Source organism: Blennius ocellaris (genome assembly GCF_963422515.1).
Source record: "Blennius ocellaris genome assembly, contig: SCAFFOLD_301, whole genome shotgun sequence".
NCBI classification, from domain to species: Eukaryota; Metazoa; Chordata; class Actinopteri; order Blenniiformes; family Blenniidae; genus Blennius; species Blennius ocellaris.
Window position 1 is genome coordinate 2,203 of NW_027662283.1, and position 23,950 is coordinate 26,152.

The window sequence follows — 23,950 nt, forward strand, 5'->3', positions numbered from 1 at the left end:
TGCAGAGGTCTGCGTTGCTGCACAGGTCTGCGCTGCTGCACAGGTCTGCGTTGCTGCAGAGGTCTGCGTTGCTGCACAGGTCTGCGTTGCTGCACAGGTCTGCGTTGCTGCAGAGGTCTGCGTTCACACAGCAACTCTGTGTGGAAACGGAAGAAGGCGGGAAACGAGCTTGCTTGTGTTGTAGTGAAGCCCCAGGCAGACTGTTGTGTGGAGGAGTCGGAGCGTTTCGACACAATGGACACTTTAGGAAAAGACGCGACATGGGAGCCATTTTCAAAAAGTTACATGTCCACAGATCCCCCCCCCCCCCTCCACGAAGACGGAGCAGTTTTCAAATGCTGCGTGAAATGAAACCACACGCAAAATATTTACTACAGCTGTGGTGCCATTTCATAAAAGTCCCCCCCCCCCCCACCCACCGTTTCCATGGAGACGCAGTCACAAGTGTTTCTGAAACGTTTCTGCTTGGGAGAAGTTTTCAGCTCCGTTGACGTGTAACAGACTCATGAATTAAGTAATCAGCTTCCTGCGCGTGTGTGTGTGTGTGTGTGTGTGTGTGTGTGTGTGTGTAATAAACAAAAACAAAAAAAACAAGCCATACAATAAGCAGTATAATAGGAGCCCTGACTCTGCAGTCTATCGACAAGCCCTGACTGTCTGTGTGTGTGTGTGTGTGTGTGTGTGTGTGTGTGTGTGTGTGTGTGTGTGTGTGTGTGTGTGTGTGTGTGTGTGTGTGTGTGTGTGCAGAAGTCACACAGGTGAGTTGACTTGTCCCTAGCTCTCACAGTGATTGGGTGGCAGCGGGCGCCGGGGGGCGGAGCCTGTGCCGGTGTGTTCAGTGACGTCACACGTTGACCTGCCGACCCCCCCCCCCCCGCGGTAAACTAGGCCCTGGCGAGCTCTGACCACGACGCTAAACGTTCAGGGGGTCTGCGGCGCCCAGGTTTCCGTTCTGAGTGACGCCTTCAGGCAGCACGTTGTTGTTGTTGTTGTTTGTGGGCGTGGCGGCGAGGCCGTTGTCCTCCCGGGCCAGCATGTAGGACGCCATGGTCTCCGCCGACTCCGACGACGGCAAAAAGGAGGAGGGCGGCGAGGGGCGCGCCCCCGGGGGCGGGTGCCCCCCCCTCCGGGGCGTCGCTGGAGCGCTTGGACGAGTCGTTGTCCGAGTCGAGGTGCGCCAGCTTCTCCATCCACACGCGGAAGCGCTCCTCCGTCTGGCGCTGCATCACGGCAAAGCGCGTCATGGCCTCCTCCAGCACGCTGCCGATGCCGTTCCTGTCCCACGAGCCGCTGTCCAGCAGCCCGTGGAGCTGGGCGCCCACCCGGGACCGCTCCGACGCACGTCTGAAGCCAGCTTTAAAGACATTGAGGCCAAGCCGTGAGACAACACAGAGCAGGAAGCGTCCGACGGGGAGGAACAACACATGGCACATCTGTTCTGTCTGTTACGTGCAGCTGGACGCGTCATGCTGATGGACTACTGCATGCAGTTGAGGCGCCGGGCTGTGCGCCAGATGTGGAGGATGACTGAGGACATGTCATGTGCTGCGGGAGCAACTGGATGTTTGGTGACTGTGACTTGAAGGATGTGTTAAACTGGACGACTTCCACTAACCAGCGTCTACAAACCAGAGGAAGGAAAGTGTCCACATGTTCTCAGGTCGGCCAAGATGGCGCCGGAGGTCACATGACAACTCTGACATGAAAACACAAACTCTGAACTGAACAGGAAAACAAAACACAAACATGTAACCAACTCTAAGTATCTGGCACACACACACACACACACACACACACACACACACACACACACACACACACACACACACACACACACACACACACACACACACACACACACACACACACACACACACACACACACACACACACACACACACACACACACACACACACACACACACACACACACACACACACACACACACACACACACGACTGAGGCCACGTTTACACCACGTTCTATAGTACTTTATAGTACTTGTACACGACAAGGTACTTGGACTGCCTGAAGACAGAACTTGTGAAAACGACCCGACTGTCTCCATGGAAACGGTGAGAAAACGCAACCTTTGTGAAACGCTGTTATTGTGCATGAGCTTCTATTTCTACTATCTCTGTAGAGAGACGTCATAATGGTGGTGGTCTCCGTGGGGTCATGACTCCCACTTTTACTTTGACAGTCACTGGGATAACAATCCAACTTGGTGGTTTTACTTTGACAGTCACTGGGATAACAAGTGTGTGTTTCAGTACTAAAACTATGAAACCTGCTTTGTTTTCAGTGTTTCCGTGGGAACGGACATGCTTTCCAAAACGTTGCCGTGTGAACGTGAGGTGTAAACTACAGGTGTGTGGACTGAAACGTGAGTGTAAGCTACAGGTGTGTGGACTGAAACGTGAGTGTAAACTACAGGTGTGTTGACTGAAACGTGAGGTGTAAACTACAGGTGTGTTGACTGAAACGTGAGGTGTAAACTACAGGTGTGTTGACTGAAACGTGAGGTGTAAACTACAGGTGTGTTGACTGAAACGTGAGGTGTAAACTACAGGTGTGTTGACTGAAACGTGAGGTGTAAACTACAGGTGTGTTGACTGAAACGTGAGGTGTAAACTACAGGTGTGTTGACTGAAACGTGAGGTGTAAACTACAGGTGTGTTGACTGAAACGTGAGTGTAAACTACAGGTGTGTTGACTGAAACGTGAGGTGTAAACTACAGGTGTGTTGACTGAAACGTGAGGTGTAAACTACAGGTGTGTTGACTGAAACGTGAGGTGTAAACTACAGGTGTGTTGACTGAAACGTGAGGTGTAAACTACAGGTGTGTTGACTGAAACGTGAGGTGTAAACTACAGGTGTGTTGACTGAAACGTGAGTGTAAACTACAGGTGTGTTGACTGAAACGTGAGTGTAAACTACAGGTGTGTTGACTGAAACGTGAGGTGTAAACTACAGGTGTGTTGACTGAAACGTGAGGTGTAAACTACAGGTGTGTTGACTGAAACGTGAGTGTAAACTACAGGTGTGTTGACTGAAACGTGAGGTGTAAACTACAGGTGTGTTGACTGAAACGTGAGGTGTAAACTACAGGTGTGTTGACTGAAACGTGAGTGTAAACTACAGGTGTGTTGACTGAAACGTGAGGTGTAAACTACAGGTGTGTTGACTGAAACGTGAGTGTAAACTACAGGTGTGTTGACTGAAACGTGAGGTAAACTACAGGTGTGTTGACTGAAACGTGAGGTGTAAACTACAGGTGTGTTGACTGAAACGTGAGGTGTAAACTACAGGTGTGTTGACTGAAACGTGAGTGTAAACTACAGGTGTGTTGACTGAAACGTGAGTGTAAACTACAGGTGTGTTGACTGAAACGTGAGGTGTAAACTACAGGTGTGTTGACTGAAACGTGAGGTGTAAACTACAGGTGTGTTGACTGAAACGTGAGGTGTAAACTACAGGTGTGTTGACTGAAACGTGAGGTGTAAACTACAGGTGTGTTGACTGAAACGTGAGGTGTAAACTACAGGTGTGTTGACTGAAACGTGAGTGTAAACTACAGGTGTGTTGACTGAAACGTGAGGTGTAAACTACAGGTGTGTTGACTGAAACGTGAGGTGTAAACTACAGGTGTGTTGACTGAAACGTGAGTGTAAACTACAGGTGTGTTGACTGAAACGTGAGGTGTAAACTACAGGTGTGTTGACTGAAACGTGAGGTGTAAACTACAGGTGTGTTGACTGAAACGTGAGGTGTAAACTACAGGTGTGTTGACTGAAACGTGAGGTGTAAACTACAGGTGTGTTGACTGAAACGTGAGTGTAAACTACAGGTGTGTTGACTGAAACGTGAGGTGTAAACTACAGGTGTGTTGACTGAAACGTGAGGTGTAAACTACAGGTGTGTTGACTGAAACGTGAGTGTAAACTACAGGTGTGTTGACTGAAACGTGAGTGTAAACTACAGGTGTGTTGACTGAAACGTGAGTGTAAACTACAGGTGTGTTGACTGAAACGTGAGGTGTAAACTACAGGTGTGTTGACTGAAACGTGAGGTGTAAACTACAGGTGTGTTGACTGAAACGTGAGGTGTAAACTACAGGTGTGTTGACTGAAACGTGAGGTGTAAACTACAGGTGTGTTGACTGAAACGTGAGTGTAAACTACAGGTGTGTTGACTGAAACGTGAGGTGTAAACTACAGGTGTGTTGACTGAAACGTGAGGTGTAAACTACAGGTGTGTTGACTGAAACGTGAGGTGTAAACTACAGGTGTGTTGACTGAAACGTGAGTGTAAACTACAGGTGTGTTGACTGAAACGTGAGGTGTAAACTACAGGTGTGTTGACTGAAACGTGAGGTGTAAACTACAGGTGTGTTGACTGAAACGTGAGGTGTAAACTACAGGTGTGTTGACTGAAACGTGAGTGTAAACTACAGGTGTGTTGACTGAAACGTGAGGTGTAAACTACAGGTGTGTTGACTGAAACGTGAGGTGTAAACAGGGCCTCATTCAGCACCAGTGTGTCGGAGGCGTCTGTCCATCAGAAAGGTGTAAAACAGAAAGAAGAATTGAAATCAGAAAGCAGCAGGTGGGACTGAATGTGACGGAGCGGGGGGGGGGGGTCTACTGGGTTCCAGCTGGCCCCGGGCCCTGCAGCCCTCTGACACCAGCTGGGGGGGGGGGGGGGGGGGGGGGGGAGGGTATAAATACACACTGCTCCCACTACAGGTTAGAACGGCTCATGACTCCATGAGTGGAGGAATGTGAAGGAGACCAGCATGCAGATGAAGAGATGGAGTTTCAACAACGTGACGTAGCGGCGCCGCTGCAGATCTCATGACACGACGATGGAGACACATGATGAGTGAGAAAAGGAACTACAAAGAAAAGACTGACAGAACCAACACACCAAACAGGCCGTGGATTATATGGTGACTGAATGTTCAGCTAGCTCGTCTCCTGGACCGGAGTCATGCAGGCGGCCTGTCGGCGTCCCGCCTCTTCACTACCATCGGACCTGGACGCGTGACGTGTGGTTGCTATGGTTTCCCATGGGAGTGCCGGTGTGGTGAAGACTCTGGACGTTACCTGGAATATCTGTCTTGATTGTCTTGCTGCCCCCCGAGGTGTCCTCGTCCTCGTCGTCGGACGAGCTGGTGCTGGAGTCGCACGTCAGCTCGCTGTCGCTGGTACTGCTGTCCTGCAGCAGGTTGTACTTCTTGCGCGCCGCCGCCTCGCGCTTCTGCCTCAGCAGCCGCATGCGCTCCTTGTGTTTCTGGCTCCGGTGACCTTTCACCTTCCCCAGCTTGCCGTTGGTTTGTTTTTCTTGCGCCCCCGCGGCGGCGACGGCGGCGGCGGGCTGGCTGCGGTTCTTCTTGGCGGCCTTGGCGTTGGGGGGCATCTCGCTCTCCGAGCGGGACCGCCGGGACTTCCTGCCCCCCGGGGCGGCGCCGGACGCCTCCGTCCCCGCCGCCCGCCCGGGGTCGGCGGCGGCCTCCGTGCCGTCCTCTCTCCCGGGGGCGGCGGCGCCGTCTTCCCCGGAGGACAGCGTGTCCGAGTCGGCCAGGTGGCCGCTGGACGAGGGGGACAGCATGCAGGGGTTGGACGAGTCGCTCTCGTAGACGTGACGGGACGGCGGCTTGTCGCTGCCCGTGGACGTGGGCTGAGACTCCTGGGAGTCGCGGCGCAGCTCCTTCATCAGGCACGGCATGGACAGCAGGCTCTGCTCGCCCTCCGTCCCCAGGGGGCTGTCCGCCTCCTTGTCCCTGGGGGGGGAGCTGGTACTGGTGGTGGTCTCCGTCTTCAGCTGCTCGTCCTGCTCCTCGTGGGCCGACTGCGCTCCGTCGAGGCACTCCTGGGGGCGTCCAGCATGGAGGAAGTCTTCTGCCTTCTCTGAATCCGCCATCTTCATGCTCCTGGAGCCCGGAGCCCGCGGGTCCAGCCGCCCTGGACCAATGTGCCTGGACGGGTTCTCACCTGAGGAGCAGAGGCACAACGTCACTGGTCCACACGCTTTGAAAAGAAGAGTTCAAAACAAACAAGAAGGCCATGTGTTAGAAACTGTATGAAACACTTCAAATCAATCAATAGTCAAGGTTTATTCAAGTGGAGTGAAAAGCCTTGCATTGATACGGTGATTGCAGTTCACATGCTGGCCACTAGTGGGTGTTGCAGGAGTGCAGACAACGTGATGCCAGAAGCGTCCATAAAGGAAGTACACGGACGTTCTTCTAGCAGCAATTCTGAAAAGTTGTGTTTTCCTCGCTTTCTACAGTCTTAGCATTTTGAAAACGTTCTACCTGGGAAGCGCTTTGCAAAACATTGCACTTCAGAGGCGCCGAGCACCGTTGTTGTGTGAACGGAACTTAAAACACCAGGAAAGTTTAGCATTCTTGCTTGATGAGGTTGTGAAACTGTAGCCTGAGGTCCCCGACGTCTCAGAGCTCTACTTGCTGCTGGAGGCGACGGTCCAGGCCAACGTGGCCTGTTCAGGACCTGGACTCACAAGAGGTCCAGTTGTTGACGTTGTCAAACCCTGTGCTCTGTGAGTCCAGGTGAACCGGGACGAGGCTTGTGAAAGGCTGGGACTGCACTACGACCGTCACGGGAAACAGACGTTTACATCCAGCCAATAGAGAGATGATCTCTTTATTCACACACGTTCTAGACGTGGTCAGTGCCTTCAGACCGTCAGGACTCTGGTCCGCCGCCTCCAGATCTTGTGCCTCCAGTCCAGCGACACTCAAGATCAACGGTCCTTCAACAGTCACTTTACTGAGGCTCCTTCAGACGTTTGCTTTATTCATCCACCACCTCTGTTCTTCTTGTTCCTGCTGCTGGGCGCACGTGAACTGTACTGCCCCCAGAGGTCACCAGAGGTCGTGCTCTCAAGCTGCCTTAACGTGAACTGTACTGCCCCCAGAGGTCACCAGAGGTCGTGCTCTCAAGCTGCCTTAACGTGAACTGTACTGCCCCCAGAGGTCACCAGAGGTCGTGCTCTCAAGCTGCCTTAATGGGACGATCGCACATAATGGAAGCAGAAGGTTAACAGAAGACTGCCAGTCTGCATGTTTAGCTTAGACGGGCTTTTCATGATGAAGAAAACTTAACGTTTACATCGTACTGTTCTGTGTGTGTGTGTGTGTGTGTGTGTGTGTGAGCTCATAATCCCAAAAAACCATCAGTAACTAGTGGTGTGACATGCAAACTGCAAGCTTAGCACTTCTGTGCACAGCGATCGTTTTAGCTGCCGTCTGACTGCAAGTAGTAACATTTTCTATTAAGTTTCCTTCGTGCAGAACTGCTGAATGTGACGCAACGTTGGAGTGAAAATGGAAACTTGAGTGTCTTGTCCGTTTACACGACGACGGTGCGATTAACCACTGGAAATGCAACATTGTGAAAACGGCTTACGTGGTACAATGTTTTGAAAAGACTGTTCTGAAATGCTGCTACTGGTCATGTGGACCATTGCCGTGGCAACGGCTTGTTCTGCACATGCTCAGTGGAGTCAATGAGAACAACGTCCTCCGGGGTGTCATGACTCCCAGTCCACGCTCTTCTGGAATGGTACTTTTATTTTGACAGCCACTGGAATAACAATCCAACTTGTTATTCTGTGTTCTCCCACTGTTAATGTTTAAAGTGTGCGGTTCTCTACGCACATGAATGTGGGGTTTCGTTACAAAATAATTGACAGGCCTGACCAACAAATTTACAAAGACTATAACATTAGTGCATGAATATATTCATTATAAAAACACCTGGATGTCAAATAAACACTGATGAATATAAACGCCAAACAATATATATTTGAAATTCTACAGCAAATGCAATGTTCATTTTCAGAGACAGGTAAATGCATGCAATTTTATAAAAATTGCTGCTTCATGAAAAAGCACACTGAGAACAAACTGTCCCGTTTTAAAGTGCTGCACAAAAACTGTTCACTCTCAAAAGGCAGCAAACGGTTTAAATACGCGAGAAGGACAGACTTTCTTCAGGACCAATCCACTTGCTGTGTTTTAACTCAACCTACAGGAGCATTTCTCGAGTGTTAATGACGAATTAATGGATTTGTTGGAAGAGTTTCCATCAATGACTAACTGGCCGCTGCTAGCCGAGGCTAACTCGCTGCTTCACTGCGTAGTGGAGCGAAGCCTCGCCTCGAGCCTCGCCGCCGCCAACTTCAGCCACCAGGCCCGCTGCTCACGGTTTTAAAATAAAACATCCCGGCTGCAGAACAGCTGCGCGGCTGGAAGCTTTAAATGGAAGCTGGAATCTGTGCGGTGGAGGTTTAATATCAGCGGCTAGGCTAACGAGATGACACCCAACGTAGCATTAAAACACCCTCACCGCGGCGTTACTGGCGCTTTTCTTCTCCCAGCGACCGACTTGTCCACATCTTCGGGGGTCTGCGAGCTTCCTGGCCGGCGGGGCAGAAACGAGGCTCCGCTGGAAGCGCGATACTTGCTGAGAAATGGAAGGTGGGGTTTTTTTGGGGGGCTTTTTTGCGCAGTCCGCTCGCCGCTCCGCTAGCCGTTAGCAGTTAGCCGTTAGCTGCGTTTAAAATGTCGTTCACAAAGCTACAGGCACCACTTCCGGTCCGGTCTTTACTGGACAGCGCCCCCCGGCGCCCAGGAGGCGCTCCTGCAGCATGGGAAACACAATATCAAGTCAAGTCCTTTGTTTGTCACAAACAACTAGGGTTAAGGGTTAAGGGTTAGGGTTACTAACGAGCATGTGCAGTCAAATGTCTTACGTACCTTCTCAACAACAGTTTTTTATGGGATGGAAGAATAGAAATAAAAATCAAGAACATACATAATGAAAATAGCACACAAGATAGCACACCATATGACATTAATATTACATAAGAAAGAAATGAGAAAATGAAGGCACACGGAATACAATACAATACAATATGATACAATACAATATGATACAATACAATACAATACAATACAATATGATACAATACAATATGATACGATACAATACAATACAATACAATACAATACAATACAATATGATACGATACAATATGATACAATACAATACAATACAATATGATACGATACAATACAATACAATACAATACAATACAATACAATATGATACGATACAATACAATACAATACAATACGATACAATATGATACAATACAATATGATACAATACAATATGATACAATACAATATGATACGATACAATACAATACAATACAATACAATACAATACAATATGATACAATGCAATACAATATGATACAATACAATACAATACAATATGATACAATACGATACTATATGATACAATACAATATGATACAATACAATATGATACGATACAATACAATACAATACAATACAATATGATACAATGCGATACAATATGATACAATACAATACAATATGATACGATACAATACAATATGATACGATACAATACAATACAATACAATACAATATGATACAATACGATACAATATGATACGATACAATACAATATGATACGATACAATACAATACAATACAATACAATATGATACAATGCGATACAATATGATACAATGCGATACAATATGATACAATACAATACAATATGATACGATACAATACAATATGATACGATACAATACAATACAATACAATACAATATGATACAATACGATACAATATGATACGATACAATACAATATGATACGATACAATACAATACAATACAATACAATATGATACAATACAATACAATATGATACGATACAATATGATACGATACAATACAATACAATACAATACAATATGATACAATGCGATACAATATGATACAATACAATACAATACAATATGATACAATACAATATGATACGATACAATACAATACAATACAATACAATATGATACAATGCGATACAATATGATACAATACAATACAATACAATATGATACAATACGATACAATATGATACAACACAATATGATTCAAGAAAACCAGTGTCTAGAATAACTTCCGGTCGCAGTGACGTATTCAGCGCGCGCCGCCAGGCCCCCGTCCTTCTCGTTCCGGTCCGGGAGCAACATCCAGTCCTCACCGCACCGACATGCTGTCCGTTCGCGTCGCCGCGGCCCTGGCCCGCGCCCTGCCCCGGAGGGCTGGACTGGTGAGGCCCCCCGGGGTCTCTCTGGGCCCACGTTTATCACCGGGACGGGGAAATGTGGTTTTATTCGCAGGGAAGCGTCTCGCTGCAGGCAGAGGGCACCGGGCCCTTCACCGGTGTTTCGGATTAACTGGCACCCCTGTTAACTGGTGCTCGACTTCCGCTAGCGTTGCTGCTAGTAACGACACGCGTTGAAATAAGACTCACAAATGTACGACACATTAAAACGATGTTGTTAATGCGTTCATACGGTGTTCACCGGGACAGATCAGGACCTGCTGTTACGAGCAGGAACCGCGACAGGAGGCTGGTCACCAGTTAACACGGGAACCAGTTAATCGGAAACACGGGGCCTCAGAGCTACTGCGAGCTGTCAGTCAGGTCTTATAGAGTAATATAGCCTATTTGGTCATTAATGTTGATTAAATGATTGATGTTATTTCCATATTCGGCACTGTTAGTTGTCGGTGTCCCCGACAGAGGTACACTGAAGGTCAGCTTTATCTTCATGCACTCAGTGTTTCTGTTGGATTGCTTTGAATTGAACATTAAAATTATACGATTCAGGTTGAGTGTTTGCAAGCTGCATGGCTCGTTGAATACTGATGGATTCAGCTTCAATCTGGAGAAATGGAGAAATACAGCATCGTCGTATTGGGAGTCATTGTAAAATACAGAACCATGGACGTCACGTTGTCTGTCCCTCGGTGTGGCAGGTCTCCAGACATGTTGCTGCAGCTTGTGTGGGAGCCAGGAACCTGTCCACCGCTCGTCCATGGCTGCAGAAGACAGGTCCGTCCTCACAGGACGTCCCCACTCACCTGGGGTCAGAACAGATCAGTTCCTACCTGGTGTGTGTCTGGTAGTAACGCTCCTGACCGTGGCAGGCACGGCGGAGGTGTCGTCCATCCTGGAGGAGAAGCTCCTGGGGGCCGACACCGGCGCCGCCCTGGAGGAGACGGGACGCGTCCTGTCCATCGGAGACGGCATCGCCAGGGTGTACGGCCTGAGGAACGTGCAGGCGGAGGAGATGGTGGAGTTCTCCTCCGGCTTGAAGGTGCGTCTGGAGGGGTCGGCTCTGCTCGGAGCCTCGGAGAACGGTTCCTGAGGAGGAACCGTTCTGAAACACTGATTCATGGAAATGGAGGGAAACACTTTTTTTTTTCTCAATGCCTCTCGGGGTCAAACTTTATGAAAATGTTTTGTCTGTGGAAACAGCAAAAATCTAACTTTTCTGAAATGCTGCTACTGTTTCTGCACATGCTCAGTAGTAACCAGCAGTTCTGCACATGCTCAGTAGTAACCAGCAGTTCTGCACATGCTCATTAGTAACTAGTAGTTCTGCACATGCTCAGTAGTAACCAGTAGTTCTGCACATGCTTAGTAGTAACCAGCAGTTCTGCACATGCTCAGTAGTAACCAGCAGTTCTGCACATGCTCAGTAGAGCCAATTAGAACAAAGTGTCCTCCGTGGTGTCAGGACTCCCCGTCCATGTTCTCCTGGACTTGGTACTTTTATTGTGACAGTCACCATAACAACAATCCAACTTGGTGGTTTTATTGTGACAGTCACCGTGATAACAATCCAACTTGATACTTTTATTGTGACAGTCACCGTAGTAACAATCCAACTTGGTGGTTTTATTGTGACAGTCACCGTAGTAACAATCCAACTTGGTGGTTTTATTGTGACAGTCACCGTGATAACAATCCAACTTGGTACTTTTATTGTGACAGTCACCGTAGTAACAATCCAACTTGGTGGTTTTATTGTGACAGTCACCGTAGTAACAATCCAACTTGGTACTTTTATTGTGACAGTCACCGTAGTAACAATCCAACTTGGTGGTTTTATTGTGACAGTCACCGTGATAACAATCGAACTTGGTACTTTTATTGTGACAGTCACCGTAGTAACAATCCAACTTGGTGTGTGTGTTCTCAGTACTAAAACTAAACAGCACCCACTAGTGGACCAACATGTAAACACAATCGTTTTGTAAAAGTTCTAAACGTGAAGCTTTTCTTTTCTGAAAACAAACGGTGTATTTTCACTTGGAATGTTTTGGTATAAAAGAGGGTTTAGAAAGCAGACTGTCATTGATGGTTTCATAATAATGATGATAATAATAATGATAATGATGATGATAATAATAATGATGATAATAATAGTGATGATGATGATTATAATGTTAATAATGATAATGATAATAATAATGATAATGATGATGATAATAATGATGATGATAATAATAGTGATGATGATGATTATAATGCTAATAATAATAATGATAATGATAATAATAATGATAATAATAGTGATGATGATTATAATGATAATAATAATGATAATAATAATAGTGATGATGATTATAATGATAATAATAGTGATGATGATTATAATGATAATAATAGTGATGATGATTATAATGATAATAATAATAGTGATGATGATTATAATGATAATAATAGTGATGATGATTATAATGATAATAATAATGATAATAATAATAGTGATGATGATTATAATGATAATAATAGTGCAGGTGGACATGATGAATTCTCCGTCCTCAGTAGAACGCTCCGTCCTCAGTAGAACGTTCCGTCCTCAGTAGAAGGTTCCGTCCTGCAGGGAATGTCCCTGAACCTGGAGCCCGACAACGTGGGCGTGGTGGTGTTTGGTAACGACAAGCTGATCAAGGAGGGCGACATCGTGAAGAGAACCGGCGCCATCGTGGACGTGCCGGTGGGCGAAGAGCTGCTGGGCCGCGTGGTGGACGCGCTGGGGAACGCCATCGATGGGAAGGTAGGGTGGATGTGAGGGTATGGTGGATGTGAAGGTATGGTGGATGTGAAGGTATGGTGAAGGTATGGTGGATGTGAAGGTATGGTGGATGTGAAGGTATGGTGGATGTGAAGGTATGGTGAATGTGAAGGTATGGTGGATGTGAAGGTATGGTGGATGTGAAGGTATGGTGGATGTGAAGGTATGGTGAATGTTTCAAACCCCAGTTCAGTTCTCAGGTTTGAACCGTCAGAGTTCTGGTGGAACCAGGAAATAGTCCAGATTTCTACCAACCTTCACCGTTTGGCACCAGAATGTGTTTAACGTTGGATTTATGTCGATTGTGGTCGTTTTCTTTATGACACGTAGTTTTTCTTTATGACACGTAGGTTTTCTTTATGACACGTAGTTTTTCTTTGACACGTAGGTTTTCTTTATGACACGTAGTTTTTCTTTATGACACGTAGTTTTTCTTTATGACACGTAGGTTTTCTTTATGACACTTAGTTTTTCTTTATGACACGTAGTTTTTCTTTATGACACGTAGGTTTTCTTTATGACACGTAGGTTTTCTTTATGACACGTAGGTTTTCTTTATTATACGTAGTTTTTCTTTATGACACGTAGGTTTTCTTTATGACACGTAGTTTTTCTTTATGACACGTAGTTTTACTTTATGACACGTAGGTTTTCTTTATTATACGTAGTTTTTCTTTATGACACGTAGTTTTTCTTTATGACACGTAGGTTTTCTTTATGACACGTAGGTTTTCTTTATGACACGTAGTTTTTCTTTATGACACGTAGGTTTTCTTTATGATACGTAGTTTTTCTTTATGACACGTAGTTTTTCTTTATGACACGTAGGTTTTCTTTATGACACGTAGTTTTTCTTTATGATACGTAGTTTTTCTTTATGATACGTAGTTTTTCTTTATGACACGCAGGTTTTCTTTATGACACGTAGTTTTTCTTTGACACGTAGTTTTTCTTTGACAAGTAGTTTTTCATTATGACACGTAGGTTTTCTTTATGACACGTAGGTTTTCTTTATGACACGTAGTTTTACTTTATGACACAGGTTTTCTTTATGATACGTAGTTTTTCAATATGACGCATAGTTTTTCTTTATGACACGTAGTTTTTCTTTGACACGTAGGTTTTCTTTATGACACGTAGTTTTTCTTTATGACACGTAGTTTTTCTTTATGACACGTAGGTTTTCTTTATGACACTTAGTTTTTCTTTATGACACGTAGGTTTTCTTTATGACACGTAGTTTTTCTTTATGACACGTAGTTTTACTTTATGACACGTAGTTTTTCTTTATTATACGTAGTTTTTCTTTATGACACGTAGTTTTTCTTTATGACACGTAGGTTTTCTTTATGACACGTAGGTTTTCTTTATGACACGTAGGTTTTCTTTATGACACGTAGTTTTTCTTTATGACACGTAGTTTTTCTTTATGACACGTAGGTTTTCTTTATGACACGTAGTTTTTCTTTATGATACGTAGTTTTTCTTTATGATACGTAGTTTTTCTTTGACACGTAGTTTTTCTTTGACACGTAGTTTTTCTTTATGACACTTAGTTTTTCTTTATGACACGCAGGTTTTCTTTATGACACGTAGTTTTTCTTTGACACGTAGTTTTTCTTTGACAAGTAGTTTTTCATTATGACACGTAGGTTTTCTTTATGACACGTAGGTTTTCTTTATGACACGTAGTTTTACTTTATGACACAGGTTTTCTTTATGATACGTAGTTTTTCAATATGACGCATAGTTTTTCTTTATGACACATAGTTTTTCTTTGACACGTAGGTTTTCTTTATGACACGTAGTTTTTCTTTATGACACGTAGTTTTTCTTTATGACACGTAGGTTTTCTTTATGACACTTAGTTTTTCTTTATGACACGTAGGTTTTCTTTATGACACGTAGGTTTTCTTTATGACACGTAGTTTTTCTTTATGACACGTAGTTTTACTTTATGACACGTAGTTTTTCTTTGACACGTAGTTTTTCTTTGACACGTAGGTTTTCTTTGACACGTAGGTTTTCTTTATGACACGTAGGTTTTCTTTATGACACGTAGGTTTTCTTTATGACACGTAGGTTTTCTTTATGACACGTAGGTTTTCTTTATGACACGTAGGTTTTCTTTATGACACGTAGTTTTTCTTTGACACGTAGGTTTTCTTTATGATACGTAGTTTTTCTTTATGATACGTAGTTTTTCTTTATGATACGTAGTTTTTCTTTATGACACGTAGTTTTTCTTTATGACACGTAGTTTTTCTTTGACACGTAGTTTTTCATTATGACACGTAGGTTTTCTTTATGACACGTAGGTTTTCTTTATGACACGTAGTTTTTCATTATGACACGTAGTTTTTCTTTGACACATAGTTTTTCATTATGACACGTAGGTTTTCTTTATGACACGTAGGTTTTCTTTATGACACGTAGTTTTTCATTATGACACGTAGGTTTTCTTTATGACACGTAGGTTTTCTTTATGATACATAGTTTTTCTTTATGACGCGTAGTTTTTCTTTATGACAGTTTTTCTTTATGACATAGTTTTTCTTTATGACACGTAGTTTTTCTTTATGACACGTAGTTTTTCTTTATGACACGTAGTTTTTCTTTATGACACGTAGTTTTTCTTTATGACATAGTTTTTCTTTATGACACGTAGTTTTTCTTTATGACACGTAGTTTTTCTTTATGACACATAGTTTTTCTTAGGCGCCTCAACAACCTAAAGAACATTTGAGGTTGTTTGTCTGCTGAACTGGATTCTGAACCAGCACCTCATAAGTCCACATTGACACGTTTCCCTGGAACCCGGCCTCCGGTGGGAATCCGACGCTCACCCGCCGCCTGCGGCCATGTTTGCTTCGCTCAGGGTCCGCTCGGCTCCACGGTGCGGCGGCGCGTGGGCCTGAAGGCCCCCGGCATCATCCCCCGCATCTCTGTCAGGGAGCCCATGCAGACCGGCATCAAGGCCGTGGACAGCCTGGTGCCCATCGGCCGCGGCCAGAGAGAACTCATCATTGGAGACCGGCAGACTGGGTGAGAGGGGAGGGGCTTCACATGGTGATCAAAGCAGCTGCACTTTGATCTGACTTTTTGTTTTCTCACACTCTGCTTCCATCCGTTTGGTCAGGGTTAGTTAAGGTCAGGGTTAGTTAAGGTCAGGGTTAGTTAGGGTCAGGGTTGGTTGGGGTCAGGGTTAGTTGGGGTCAGGGTTAGTCATGGTTAGTTAGGGTCAGGGTTAGTTGGGATTATAGTTGGTTAGGTTTAAGGTTGGTTCTGGACAGGGTCACTGTGGGACAGGGTTAGGGTTAGTTAAGGTCAGGGTTAGTTAAGGTTGTTGAACTCCACATGAGTCACATGACTGTCAGACTCCTGAACCTGCGTCTGTGCCGCCGCAGTAAAACCGCCATCGCCATCGACACCATCATCAACCAGAAGCGCTTCAACGACGGGACGGACGAGAAGAAGAAGCTGTACTGCATCTACGTGGCCATCGGCCAGAAGAGGTCCACCGTGGCGCAGCTGGTCAAGAGGCTGACGGACGCCGACGCCATGAAGTACACCATCGTGGTGTCGGCCACGGCCTCCGACGCCGCGCCGCTGCAGTACCTGGCGCCCTACTCCGGATGCTCCATGGGCGAGTACTTCAGGGACAACGGCAAGCACGCCCTCATCATCTACGACGACCTGTCCAAACAGGTGAGGCTGGGAATGGGGGGGTAGGGTTAGCCTCGTCTAACTGGGTTAGGGGTACGGGTAGGGTTAGCCTCGTCTAACTGGGGTAGGGGTAGGGGTAGGGTTAGGTTAGGGTTAGCCTTGTCTAACTGGGGATCGGGGTTAGGGCTAGGGGTAGGGTCATCCTCAGCCTGGTCTCACTGCGGGTCAGGGTTAGGGTAGGGTCAGGGTCAGGGTAGGGTCATCCTCAGCCTGGTCTCACTGCTGTCCCCCTCAGGCCGTGGCCTACCGCCAGATGTCCCTGCTGCTGCGCCGCCCCCCCGGCCGCGAGGCGTACCCCGGAGACGTGTTCTACCTTCACTCCCGTCTGCTGGAAAGAGCCGCCAAGATGAACGACAACTTTGGCGGCGGCTCGCTGACGGCGCTGCCCGTCATCGAGACGCAGGCCGGAGACGTGTCGGCCTACATCCCCACCAACGTCATCTCCATCACCGACGGGCAGGTGAGCGGCGCCACGGCGCCACGGGGCCACGGTACCAGAGTGGCGCCACGGTACCGGAGCGGCGCCATGGGGCTACGGTACCGGAGCGGCGCCACGGTACCGGAGCAGCGTAGCGTAGCGGCGTAGGGTGGCAGCCTCTCATCCTCCTCCTCCCTCAGATCTTTCTGGAGACGGAGTTGTTCTACAAAGGAATCCGTCCGGCCATCAACGTGGGTCTGTCGGTGTCCCGGGTCGGATCGGCTGCTCAGACCAGGGCCATGAAGCAGGTCGGTTCACGGTCTGGTCCCACTGTGGTTCCTTACTGCCTCCTTACTGCCCCCCTGTGGCTCCTTACTGCCTCGCCTCCTTACTGCCCCCCTGTGGCTCCTTACTGCCTCACCTCCTTACTGCCTCCCTGTGGCAGCTGCTGCAACACCCATGGAAAATAATTCATAAAAAATGTACCACTGCCGGTAGAAGTCATGAACCAGCTAACCGATGACGGTAGAAGTCATGAACCAGCTAACCGATGGCGGTAGAAGTCATGAACCAGCTAACCGATGACGGTAGAAGTCATGAACCAGCTAACTGATGGCGGTAGAAGTCATGAACCAGCTAACCGATGGCGGTAGAAGTCATGAACCAGCTAACCGATGACGGTAGAAGTCATGAACCAGCTAACCGATGACGGTAGAAGTCATGAACCAGCTAACCGATGACGGTAGAAGTCATGAACCAGCTAACCGATGACGGTTGTAGGATCGATAATAGAAGTTCACAGCTGAACCAGTCCAGGAGTCGTGACGCTCTGCAGGCCGGGTGTTCACCGACAGGCCCGCTTGTCTCCTGGTGGTTCTCACTGGCCCCTCCCCCGCCAGGTGGCCGGCACCATGAAGCTGGAGCTGGCCCAGTACCGCGAGGTGGCCGCCTTCGCCCAGTTCGGCTCCGACCTGGACGCCGCCACGCAGCAGCTGCTGAACCGCGGCGTCCGGCTGACGGAGCTGCTGAAGCAGGGCCAGTACTGTGAGTAGCCCCGCCCCCCTCCAGCTCCTCCCCCTCGCCGCCGCCCCCTCTCACGTGCCTCGCCCCGCCCCGCAGCGCCGATGGCCATCGAGGAGCAGGTGACCGTCATCTACGCCGGCGTGCGCGGCCACCTGGACAAGATGGAGCCCAGCAAGATCACCAAGTTCGAGAAGGCCTTCCTGCAGCACATCCTGAGTCAGCACCAGGACCTGCTGGCCGCCATCAGGCACGTCACGCCCACCCCCCCCCCCCCACGGCCCTTCACAATAAAAGTAACTCTTCCTTTGTCTCCCGCAGGGCCGACGGTCAAATCTCCGAGGCGTCGGACACCAAACTGAAGCAGATCGTCTTGACCTTCCTGTCCGGCTTCGAGTAGCGTTCAGGCCGTACTTTGAACTTAGAAGAATTCAAGTGGCTTTGATCTTTACTGTACAGAGAATAAAATACTCCAACGGTCTTTATATGATCGCAGCTCGTTCTTCCGCTCTTCCTGCGACTCTCAAGCTGTTTAAGGTCAGTTTCATCCTGTAAAAGTACCAAAACAACATGAAAGTCAAAGTTCCACCGTGACGCAGCTCCACTAAACTAAACTAACCTCCAGACGCAGTGATCTTGTTTTAACTTTCCACTGAGCAGTTACATCACGTTCACCTCATTACAATTAAAACTAGTTAGTTTACATAGAATTACTATTTACTCTTTGTAAAGAAAAGGCCAATTATTGTTTCTACAAAAGAAAACATGGTTGGTTCTTCAACCTGCCTTTTTTTTTAAATTGTATTTAAGTCTGACGAGCTCGTTTTCCTGCTTTTAAAGTCAAAATGTTGGTTTCACCCCTTTATCTTTTTAATCTTCGTCATGTTGCAGCTCATGTCTGAAGCATGTTCATTAATATCAAGTCTCTGGAATAATGTTTTGTGGAATTGAATGTGTAAATCAAACAGTGTAGAGCGCTGGTGCCCCCTGGTGGTCGACAACCAACGTGTTTCTCCTTTTGGTTAGAAACAAAACAAACTTGCAAAATGATGAAATTCAATAGAGACGATCACTCGACCAAAGAATAATAATCATGAGGTCCTTTATTAAAATAGAAATATCTTTTGATCTGAGTGAAACTCCTTATACAGTGAAATAGTTTGTTTTCTATGTGGAGAAACAAAGACTAAATAATTTCGATGAAATGTGACGAGTGCAAAATAAAAGACAATCTGAACAAGTTGAGTGACGAGTGAGTTTCTAAACATGGAAAAATATGAAGTTGAAAGTGAAGACGATTGTGACAATAAAGAAATCCAAGGTCATGTAAAGTCAAAACACGTTAAAAGACTCAGACCCAGTAGTGTTTGCTGTGCAGCGCCACACGGGGGCGCTGTGGTCTGGGCACGTTGTTCTGTCGCACGTAGCTCGGGTCGTAGTAATCCCAGTCCAGAGCCGAGGGGGCGGGGCCATCGCTGTCCGCCGACAGGATCCGCAGGGACACGCCTACACACACAGCAGAATTACTACTGTGGTCATTAAATTCGGCTTTTCAAAGTAAAGCTAATGACTTTTACTTTCTCAATCAGCCGCCAGGAAACGTAAAGTGAAACTTTCTGCTTTATTATTCCACTGGGCTTCTGCTGCTCCGGGAAGTCAAACTGTTAATTACCTTACTTTTTAACAAATTAAAAGTTTCAAATCAATCAAGTTAATGTTATTTTTGACAGCATATACATATACATATATATATATATACATATATGTATATATATATATATATATATATATATACATATATGTATATATATATATATGTATATATACATATATGTATATATATATATATATATGCATCACCGTGAACCTAGAGAAGGGACCATTCTCTTTATTCTAATAAACTTGTTTTCATGTGACGAGACGCCTCGAACAGGAGAGAACACCTGACGAGGAGGAGGAGGAGACGAAGAAGACGAAGACAAAGCAGCAGAAGACAAAGAAGACAAAGCAGAAGAAGACGAAGACGAAGCAGCAGAAGAAGACGAAGCAGCAGAAGAAGACGACGCAGCAGAAGACGAAGACGAAGCAGAAGACGAAGAAGACGAAGCAGCAGTAGAAGACGCAGCAGAAGACGAAGACGAAGCAGAAGACGAAGAAGACGAAGACGAAGCAGCAGAAGAAGACAAAGCAGCAGAAGAAGAAGACGAAGCAGCAGCAGAAGACGAAGCAGCAGAAGACGAAGACGAAGCAGAAGACGAAGAAGACGAAGCAGCAGAAGACGACGAAGCAGCAGAAGAAGACGAAGACGAAGCAGCAGAAGAAGACGACGAAGACGAAGCAGCAGTAGAAGACGAAGCAGAAGACGAAGACGAAGCAGCAGAAGACGAAGCAGCAGCAGAAGAAGAAGACGAAGCAGCAGAAGAAGAAGACGAAGCAGGAGAAGACGAAGCAGCAGAAGACGAAGCAGCAGAAGACGAAGCAGCAGAAGACGAAGCAGCAGCAGAAGAAGAAGACGAAGCAGGAGAAGAAGAAGACGAAGCAGCAGCAGAAGAAGAAGACGAAGCAGGAGAAGAAGAAGACGAAGCAGGAGAAGAAGAAGACGAAGCAGCAGCAGAAGAAGAAGACGAAGCAGCAGAAGACGAAGCAGCAGAAGACGAAGCAGCAGAAGACGAAGCAGCAGCAGAAGAAGAAGACGAAGCAGGAGAAGAAGAAGACGAAGCAGCAGCAGAAGAAGAAGACGAAGCAGCAGAAGAAGAAGACGAAGCAGGAGAAGAAGAAGACGAAGCAGCAGCAGAAGAAGAAGACGAAGCAGCAGAAGAAGAAGACGAAGCAGTAGAAGACGAAGCAGCAGAAGACGAAGCAGCAGAAGACGAAGCAGCAGCAGAAGACGAAGCAGCAGCAGAAGAAGAAGACGAAGCAGCAGAAGAAGAAGACGAAGCAGTAGAAGACGAAGCAGCAGAAGACGAAGCAGCAGAAGACGAAGACGAAGCAGAAGACGAAGAAGACGCAGAAGACGAAGACGAAGCAGCAGAAGAAGACTAAGACGAAGCAGCAGCAGAAGAAGACGAAGCAGAAGAAGAAGAAGACGAAGCAGGAGAAGAAGACGAAGACGAAGAAGAAGAAGACGAAGCAGAAGAAGAAGAAGACGAAGCAGAAGAAGAAGAAGACGAAGCAGGAGAAGAAGACGAAGACGAAGAAGCAGAAGACGAAGCAGGAGGAGGAGGAGGAGAACCAGAACCAGAACCTGCACTCGCTCCAAAGTCTCCGTCGAGTCCGGGACCGACTGCAGACGACCTGGAGGACGAGGTCTGTGACGGCTGGTCCAGGAAGTCCAGGAAGGTCCTGCTGGGCGGCGCCCCCTGCTGGGACAAACACCAGGCAGTGAACCGGTTCTGATCAGGACTGAGGTTGATTTTCACATTGATGCAACAAAAGTTTGAAAAAACCTTCTTCTCTACTTTGACTGAGTGACGTCATGATGACGCTTTGATCCTTTGTTTTCCTCACCTGCAGGTTCCTGCTGGTTCCACCCTCAGGTTCTCCTGCAGCCCCGAGGAGCTCCGCGCACCACACCTGAGGACGGTCAGAACACGCTTTTAATAGCTGACCCCCCCACACACACACACACACTCCATCACCCCCCCACACACACACACACACTCACACTCCATCACCCCCCCCCACACACACACTCCATCACCCCCCCCCACACACACACACACACTCCATCACCCCCCCCCACACACACACTCACTGCGGGAGAGTTTGGCGGCACCAGGTCCACTCGGACTCCCGAGTCACAGAATCGCATTAAAAGCGGCGCAGTTGTGCGTAAAGCCGCGAGCGGGTCTGGACCCGGACCCGGACCCGGACCCGGACCCGGCGTGACCCGGGACGAGGAGGACGCGGTGGCTCTGATGGTGCTCAGGGCCCTCTGGAACCCGGCGGCTGCGTCTGGCGTCAGGAGCCGCATCCCGCGGCCCCCCTCCCGGGACGAGGCCCGGGACGAGGTGACCGGGTGCGTCATGACGCGCCGCGGCGGGTCGCCCGCCCCCCTCCGGCCGGGCTCCTCCCCGGCCCCCCCGCGGGGCCTCCCGGACAGGACCAGCAGCTTGCACAGCAGGAAGCAGCAGTTGAGCAGCAGCAGCAGGACGACGCACGGCACGAGCAGGAGGACCACCGCGGCCAGGCCGGACCCGGACCCGGACCCGGACCCGGACCCGCCTTCACCTTCACCCACACTGAGCGGCGCCACCGGACTCATCTCTGATCAGGGTCATGGTCACGGAGGAGCGCCGCTCCCAGCGGAGTCTTCACTCGGCCTCCGCGCGCACAGGTGAGCCGAGGGGCCAATCAGCGCGCGGCCCGCCCGGGGCGTCCTGGTGAGACCCGGGGCGTCCTGGTGGGACCCGGGGCGTCCTGGTGAGACCCGGGGCGTCCTGGTGAGACCCGGTGTCGGTAGAGCACAAACTCCCGGTAGGAGACAGAAACATCAATTAGCTCCAACAGGTGTTGCTCGTTGATGCTGCTGGTGCACTGGTGACCAGCAGGGGGCAGCAAACCCCCTGCTGGTCACCAGTGCACCAGCAGGGGGCAGCAAACCCCCTGCTGGTGCACTGGTGACCAGCAGGGGGCAGCAAACCTCCTGGTGGTCACCAGTGCACCAGCAGGGGGCAGCAAACCCCCTGCTGGTGCACTGGTGACCAGCAGGGGGCAGCAAACCCCCTGCTGGTCACCAGTGCACCAGCAGGGGGCAGCAAACCCCCTGCTGGTGCACTGGTGACCAGCAGGGGGCAGCAAACCCCCTGCTGGTCACCAGTGCACCAGCAGGGGGCAGCAAACCGCGCCAGCTTCCTCTCCAGTACAGAAAACGTCCATCAGCGGACCTCCGAGGTGTTTTCACAGTAACGAGTAGTTTTGATTTAATTTCAGTCAAATCAAATAAAAGACAGCATTTTCATTCACGGTGAATATTTTCACCATGCTCTCCCCCAGTGTGTATATATATATATGTGTGTGTATATATATATGTGTGTGTATATATATATATATATATATATAGTCTATTGTCTTGTGAGCAACTACCCTGACGTCTCTCAGCAATTGTTCTATGTTGAGCTGCTGTGATGAGTTTCCTCATGAGGGATTGATAAAGTCATCTCCTCTCCTCTCCTCTCCTCTCCTCTCCCCTCCTTTCCTCCTCTCCTCTCCTCTCCTCCTCTCCCCTCCTTTCCTCCTCTCCTCTCCTCTCTCCTCCTCTCCTCTCCTCTCCTCTCCTCCTCTCCTCTCCTCTCCTCTCTCCTCCTTTCCTCCTCTCCTCTCCTCTCCTCTCCTCTCCTCTCCTCTCCTCTCCTCTCCCCTCCTTTCCTCCTCTCCTCTCCTCTCCTCTCCTCTCCTCTCCTCTCCTCTCCTCTCCTCTCCTCTCCTCCTTTCCTCCTCTCCTCTCCTCTCCCCTCCTTTCCTCCTCTCCTCTCCTCTCCTCTCCTCTCCTCTCCTCTCCCCTCCTTTCCTCCTCTCCTCTCCTCTCCTCTCCTCTCCTCTCCTCTCCCCTCCTTTCCTCCTCTCCTCTCCTCTCCTCTCCTCTCCTCCCCTCCCAGCTCACCTGTAGACAGGTAACTGTCACTTCTTCAAGTCGTCCTCACTGCTTCACTGGTTTTCTACCTCAGGAGCTCATTAAGGGCTTAAGATGCTTTGTGAATTACTTTCATCTTTGGAAAGGAAAGTTCAAAGAAGAATGTTAAATATCGAGGAATTCAAAGATGTTTTAACAGTGACGGCAGT

General features: G+C 48.0%; 3 protein-coding genes across 3 annotated transcripts; 1 reads left to right on the top strand and 2 right to left on the bottom strand.

Moving 5' to 3' along the window:
- Positions 1-507: 507 nt before the first annotated feature.
- ark2n (arkadia (rnf111) N-terminal like PKA signaling regulator 2n) lies at positions 508-8,592 on the bottom strand. Its single transcript, XM_080521333.1, has 3 exons — positions 8,378-8,592; positions 5,111-5,998; positions 508-1,354 (listed from the first exon to the last, which is right to left on the bottom strand). The coding sequence occupies exons 2-3, from the start codon at positions 5,931-5,933 to the stop codon at positions 966-968; spliced, it is 1,212 nt and encodes a 403-aa protein (XP_080377459.1). The 5' UTR covers positions 5,934-5,998; positions 8,378-8,592; the 3' UTR covers positions 508-965.
- Positions 8,593-10,052: 1,460 nt separating this feature from the next.
- On the top strand, positions 10,053-18,654 carry atp5fa1 (ATP synthase F1 subunit alpha). The gene is made up of 11 exons (XM_080521334.1): positions 10,053-10,184; positions 10,898-10,973; positions 11,069-11,238; positions 12,814-12,987; positions 15,884-16,050; positions 16,413-16,713; positions 16,967-17,191; positions 17,350-17,457; positions 18,049-18,193; positions 18,269-18,419; positions 18,491-18,654. The coding sequence occupies exons 1-11, from the start codon at positions 10,125-10,127 to the stop codon at positions 18,567-18,569; spliced, it is 1,656 nt and encodes a 551-aa protein (XP_080377460.1). The 5' UTR covers positions 10,053-10,124; the 3' UTR covers positions 18,570-18,654.
- Positions 18,655-19,520: 866 nt separating this feature from the next.
- hwa (huluwa) lies at positions 19,521-22,433 on the bottom strand (the record flags this gene model as incomplete). The annotated part of the gene is made up of 4 exons (XM_080521331.1): positions 19,521-19,675; positions 21,414-21,528; positions 21,677-21,742; positions 21,924-22,433. The coding sequence occupies 4 exons, from the start codon at positions 22,431-22,433 to the stop codon at positions 19,521-19,523; spliced, it is 846 nt and encodes a 281-aa protein (XP_080377457.1).
- Between the last annotated feature and the right edge of the window lie 1,517 nt (positions 22,434-23,950).

Coding starts and splice junctions, on each gene's coding strand:
- ark2n (XM_080521333.1), bottom strand. CDS start 5,933: ATGAAGATGGCGGATTCAGAGAAGGCAGAAGACTTCCTCCATGCTGGA. Junction 1,355..5,110: donor AATCAAGACAGATATTCCAG/GTAACGTCCAGA, acceptor ATGTCTTTAAAG/CTGGCTTCAGACGTGCGTCG.
- atp5fa1 (XM_080521334.1), top strand. CDS start 10,125: ATGCTGTCCGTTCGCGTCGCCGCGGCCCTGGCCCGCGCCCTGCCCCGG. Junction 12,988..15,883: donor GGAACGCCATCGATGGGAAG/GTAGGGTGGATG, acceptor TGCTTCGCTCAG/GGTCCGCTCGGCTCCACGGT. Junction 18,420..18,490: donor GACCTGCTGGCCGCCATCAG/GCACGTCACGCC, acceptor TGTCTCCCGCAG/GGCCGACGGTCAAATCTCCG.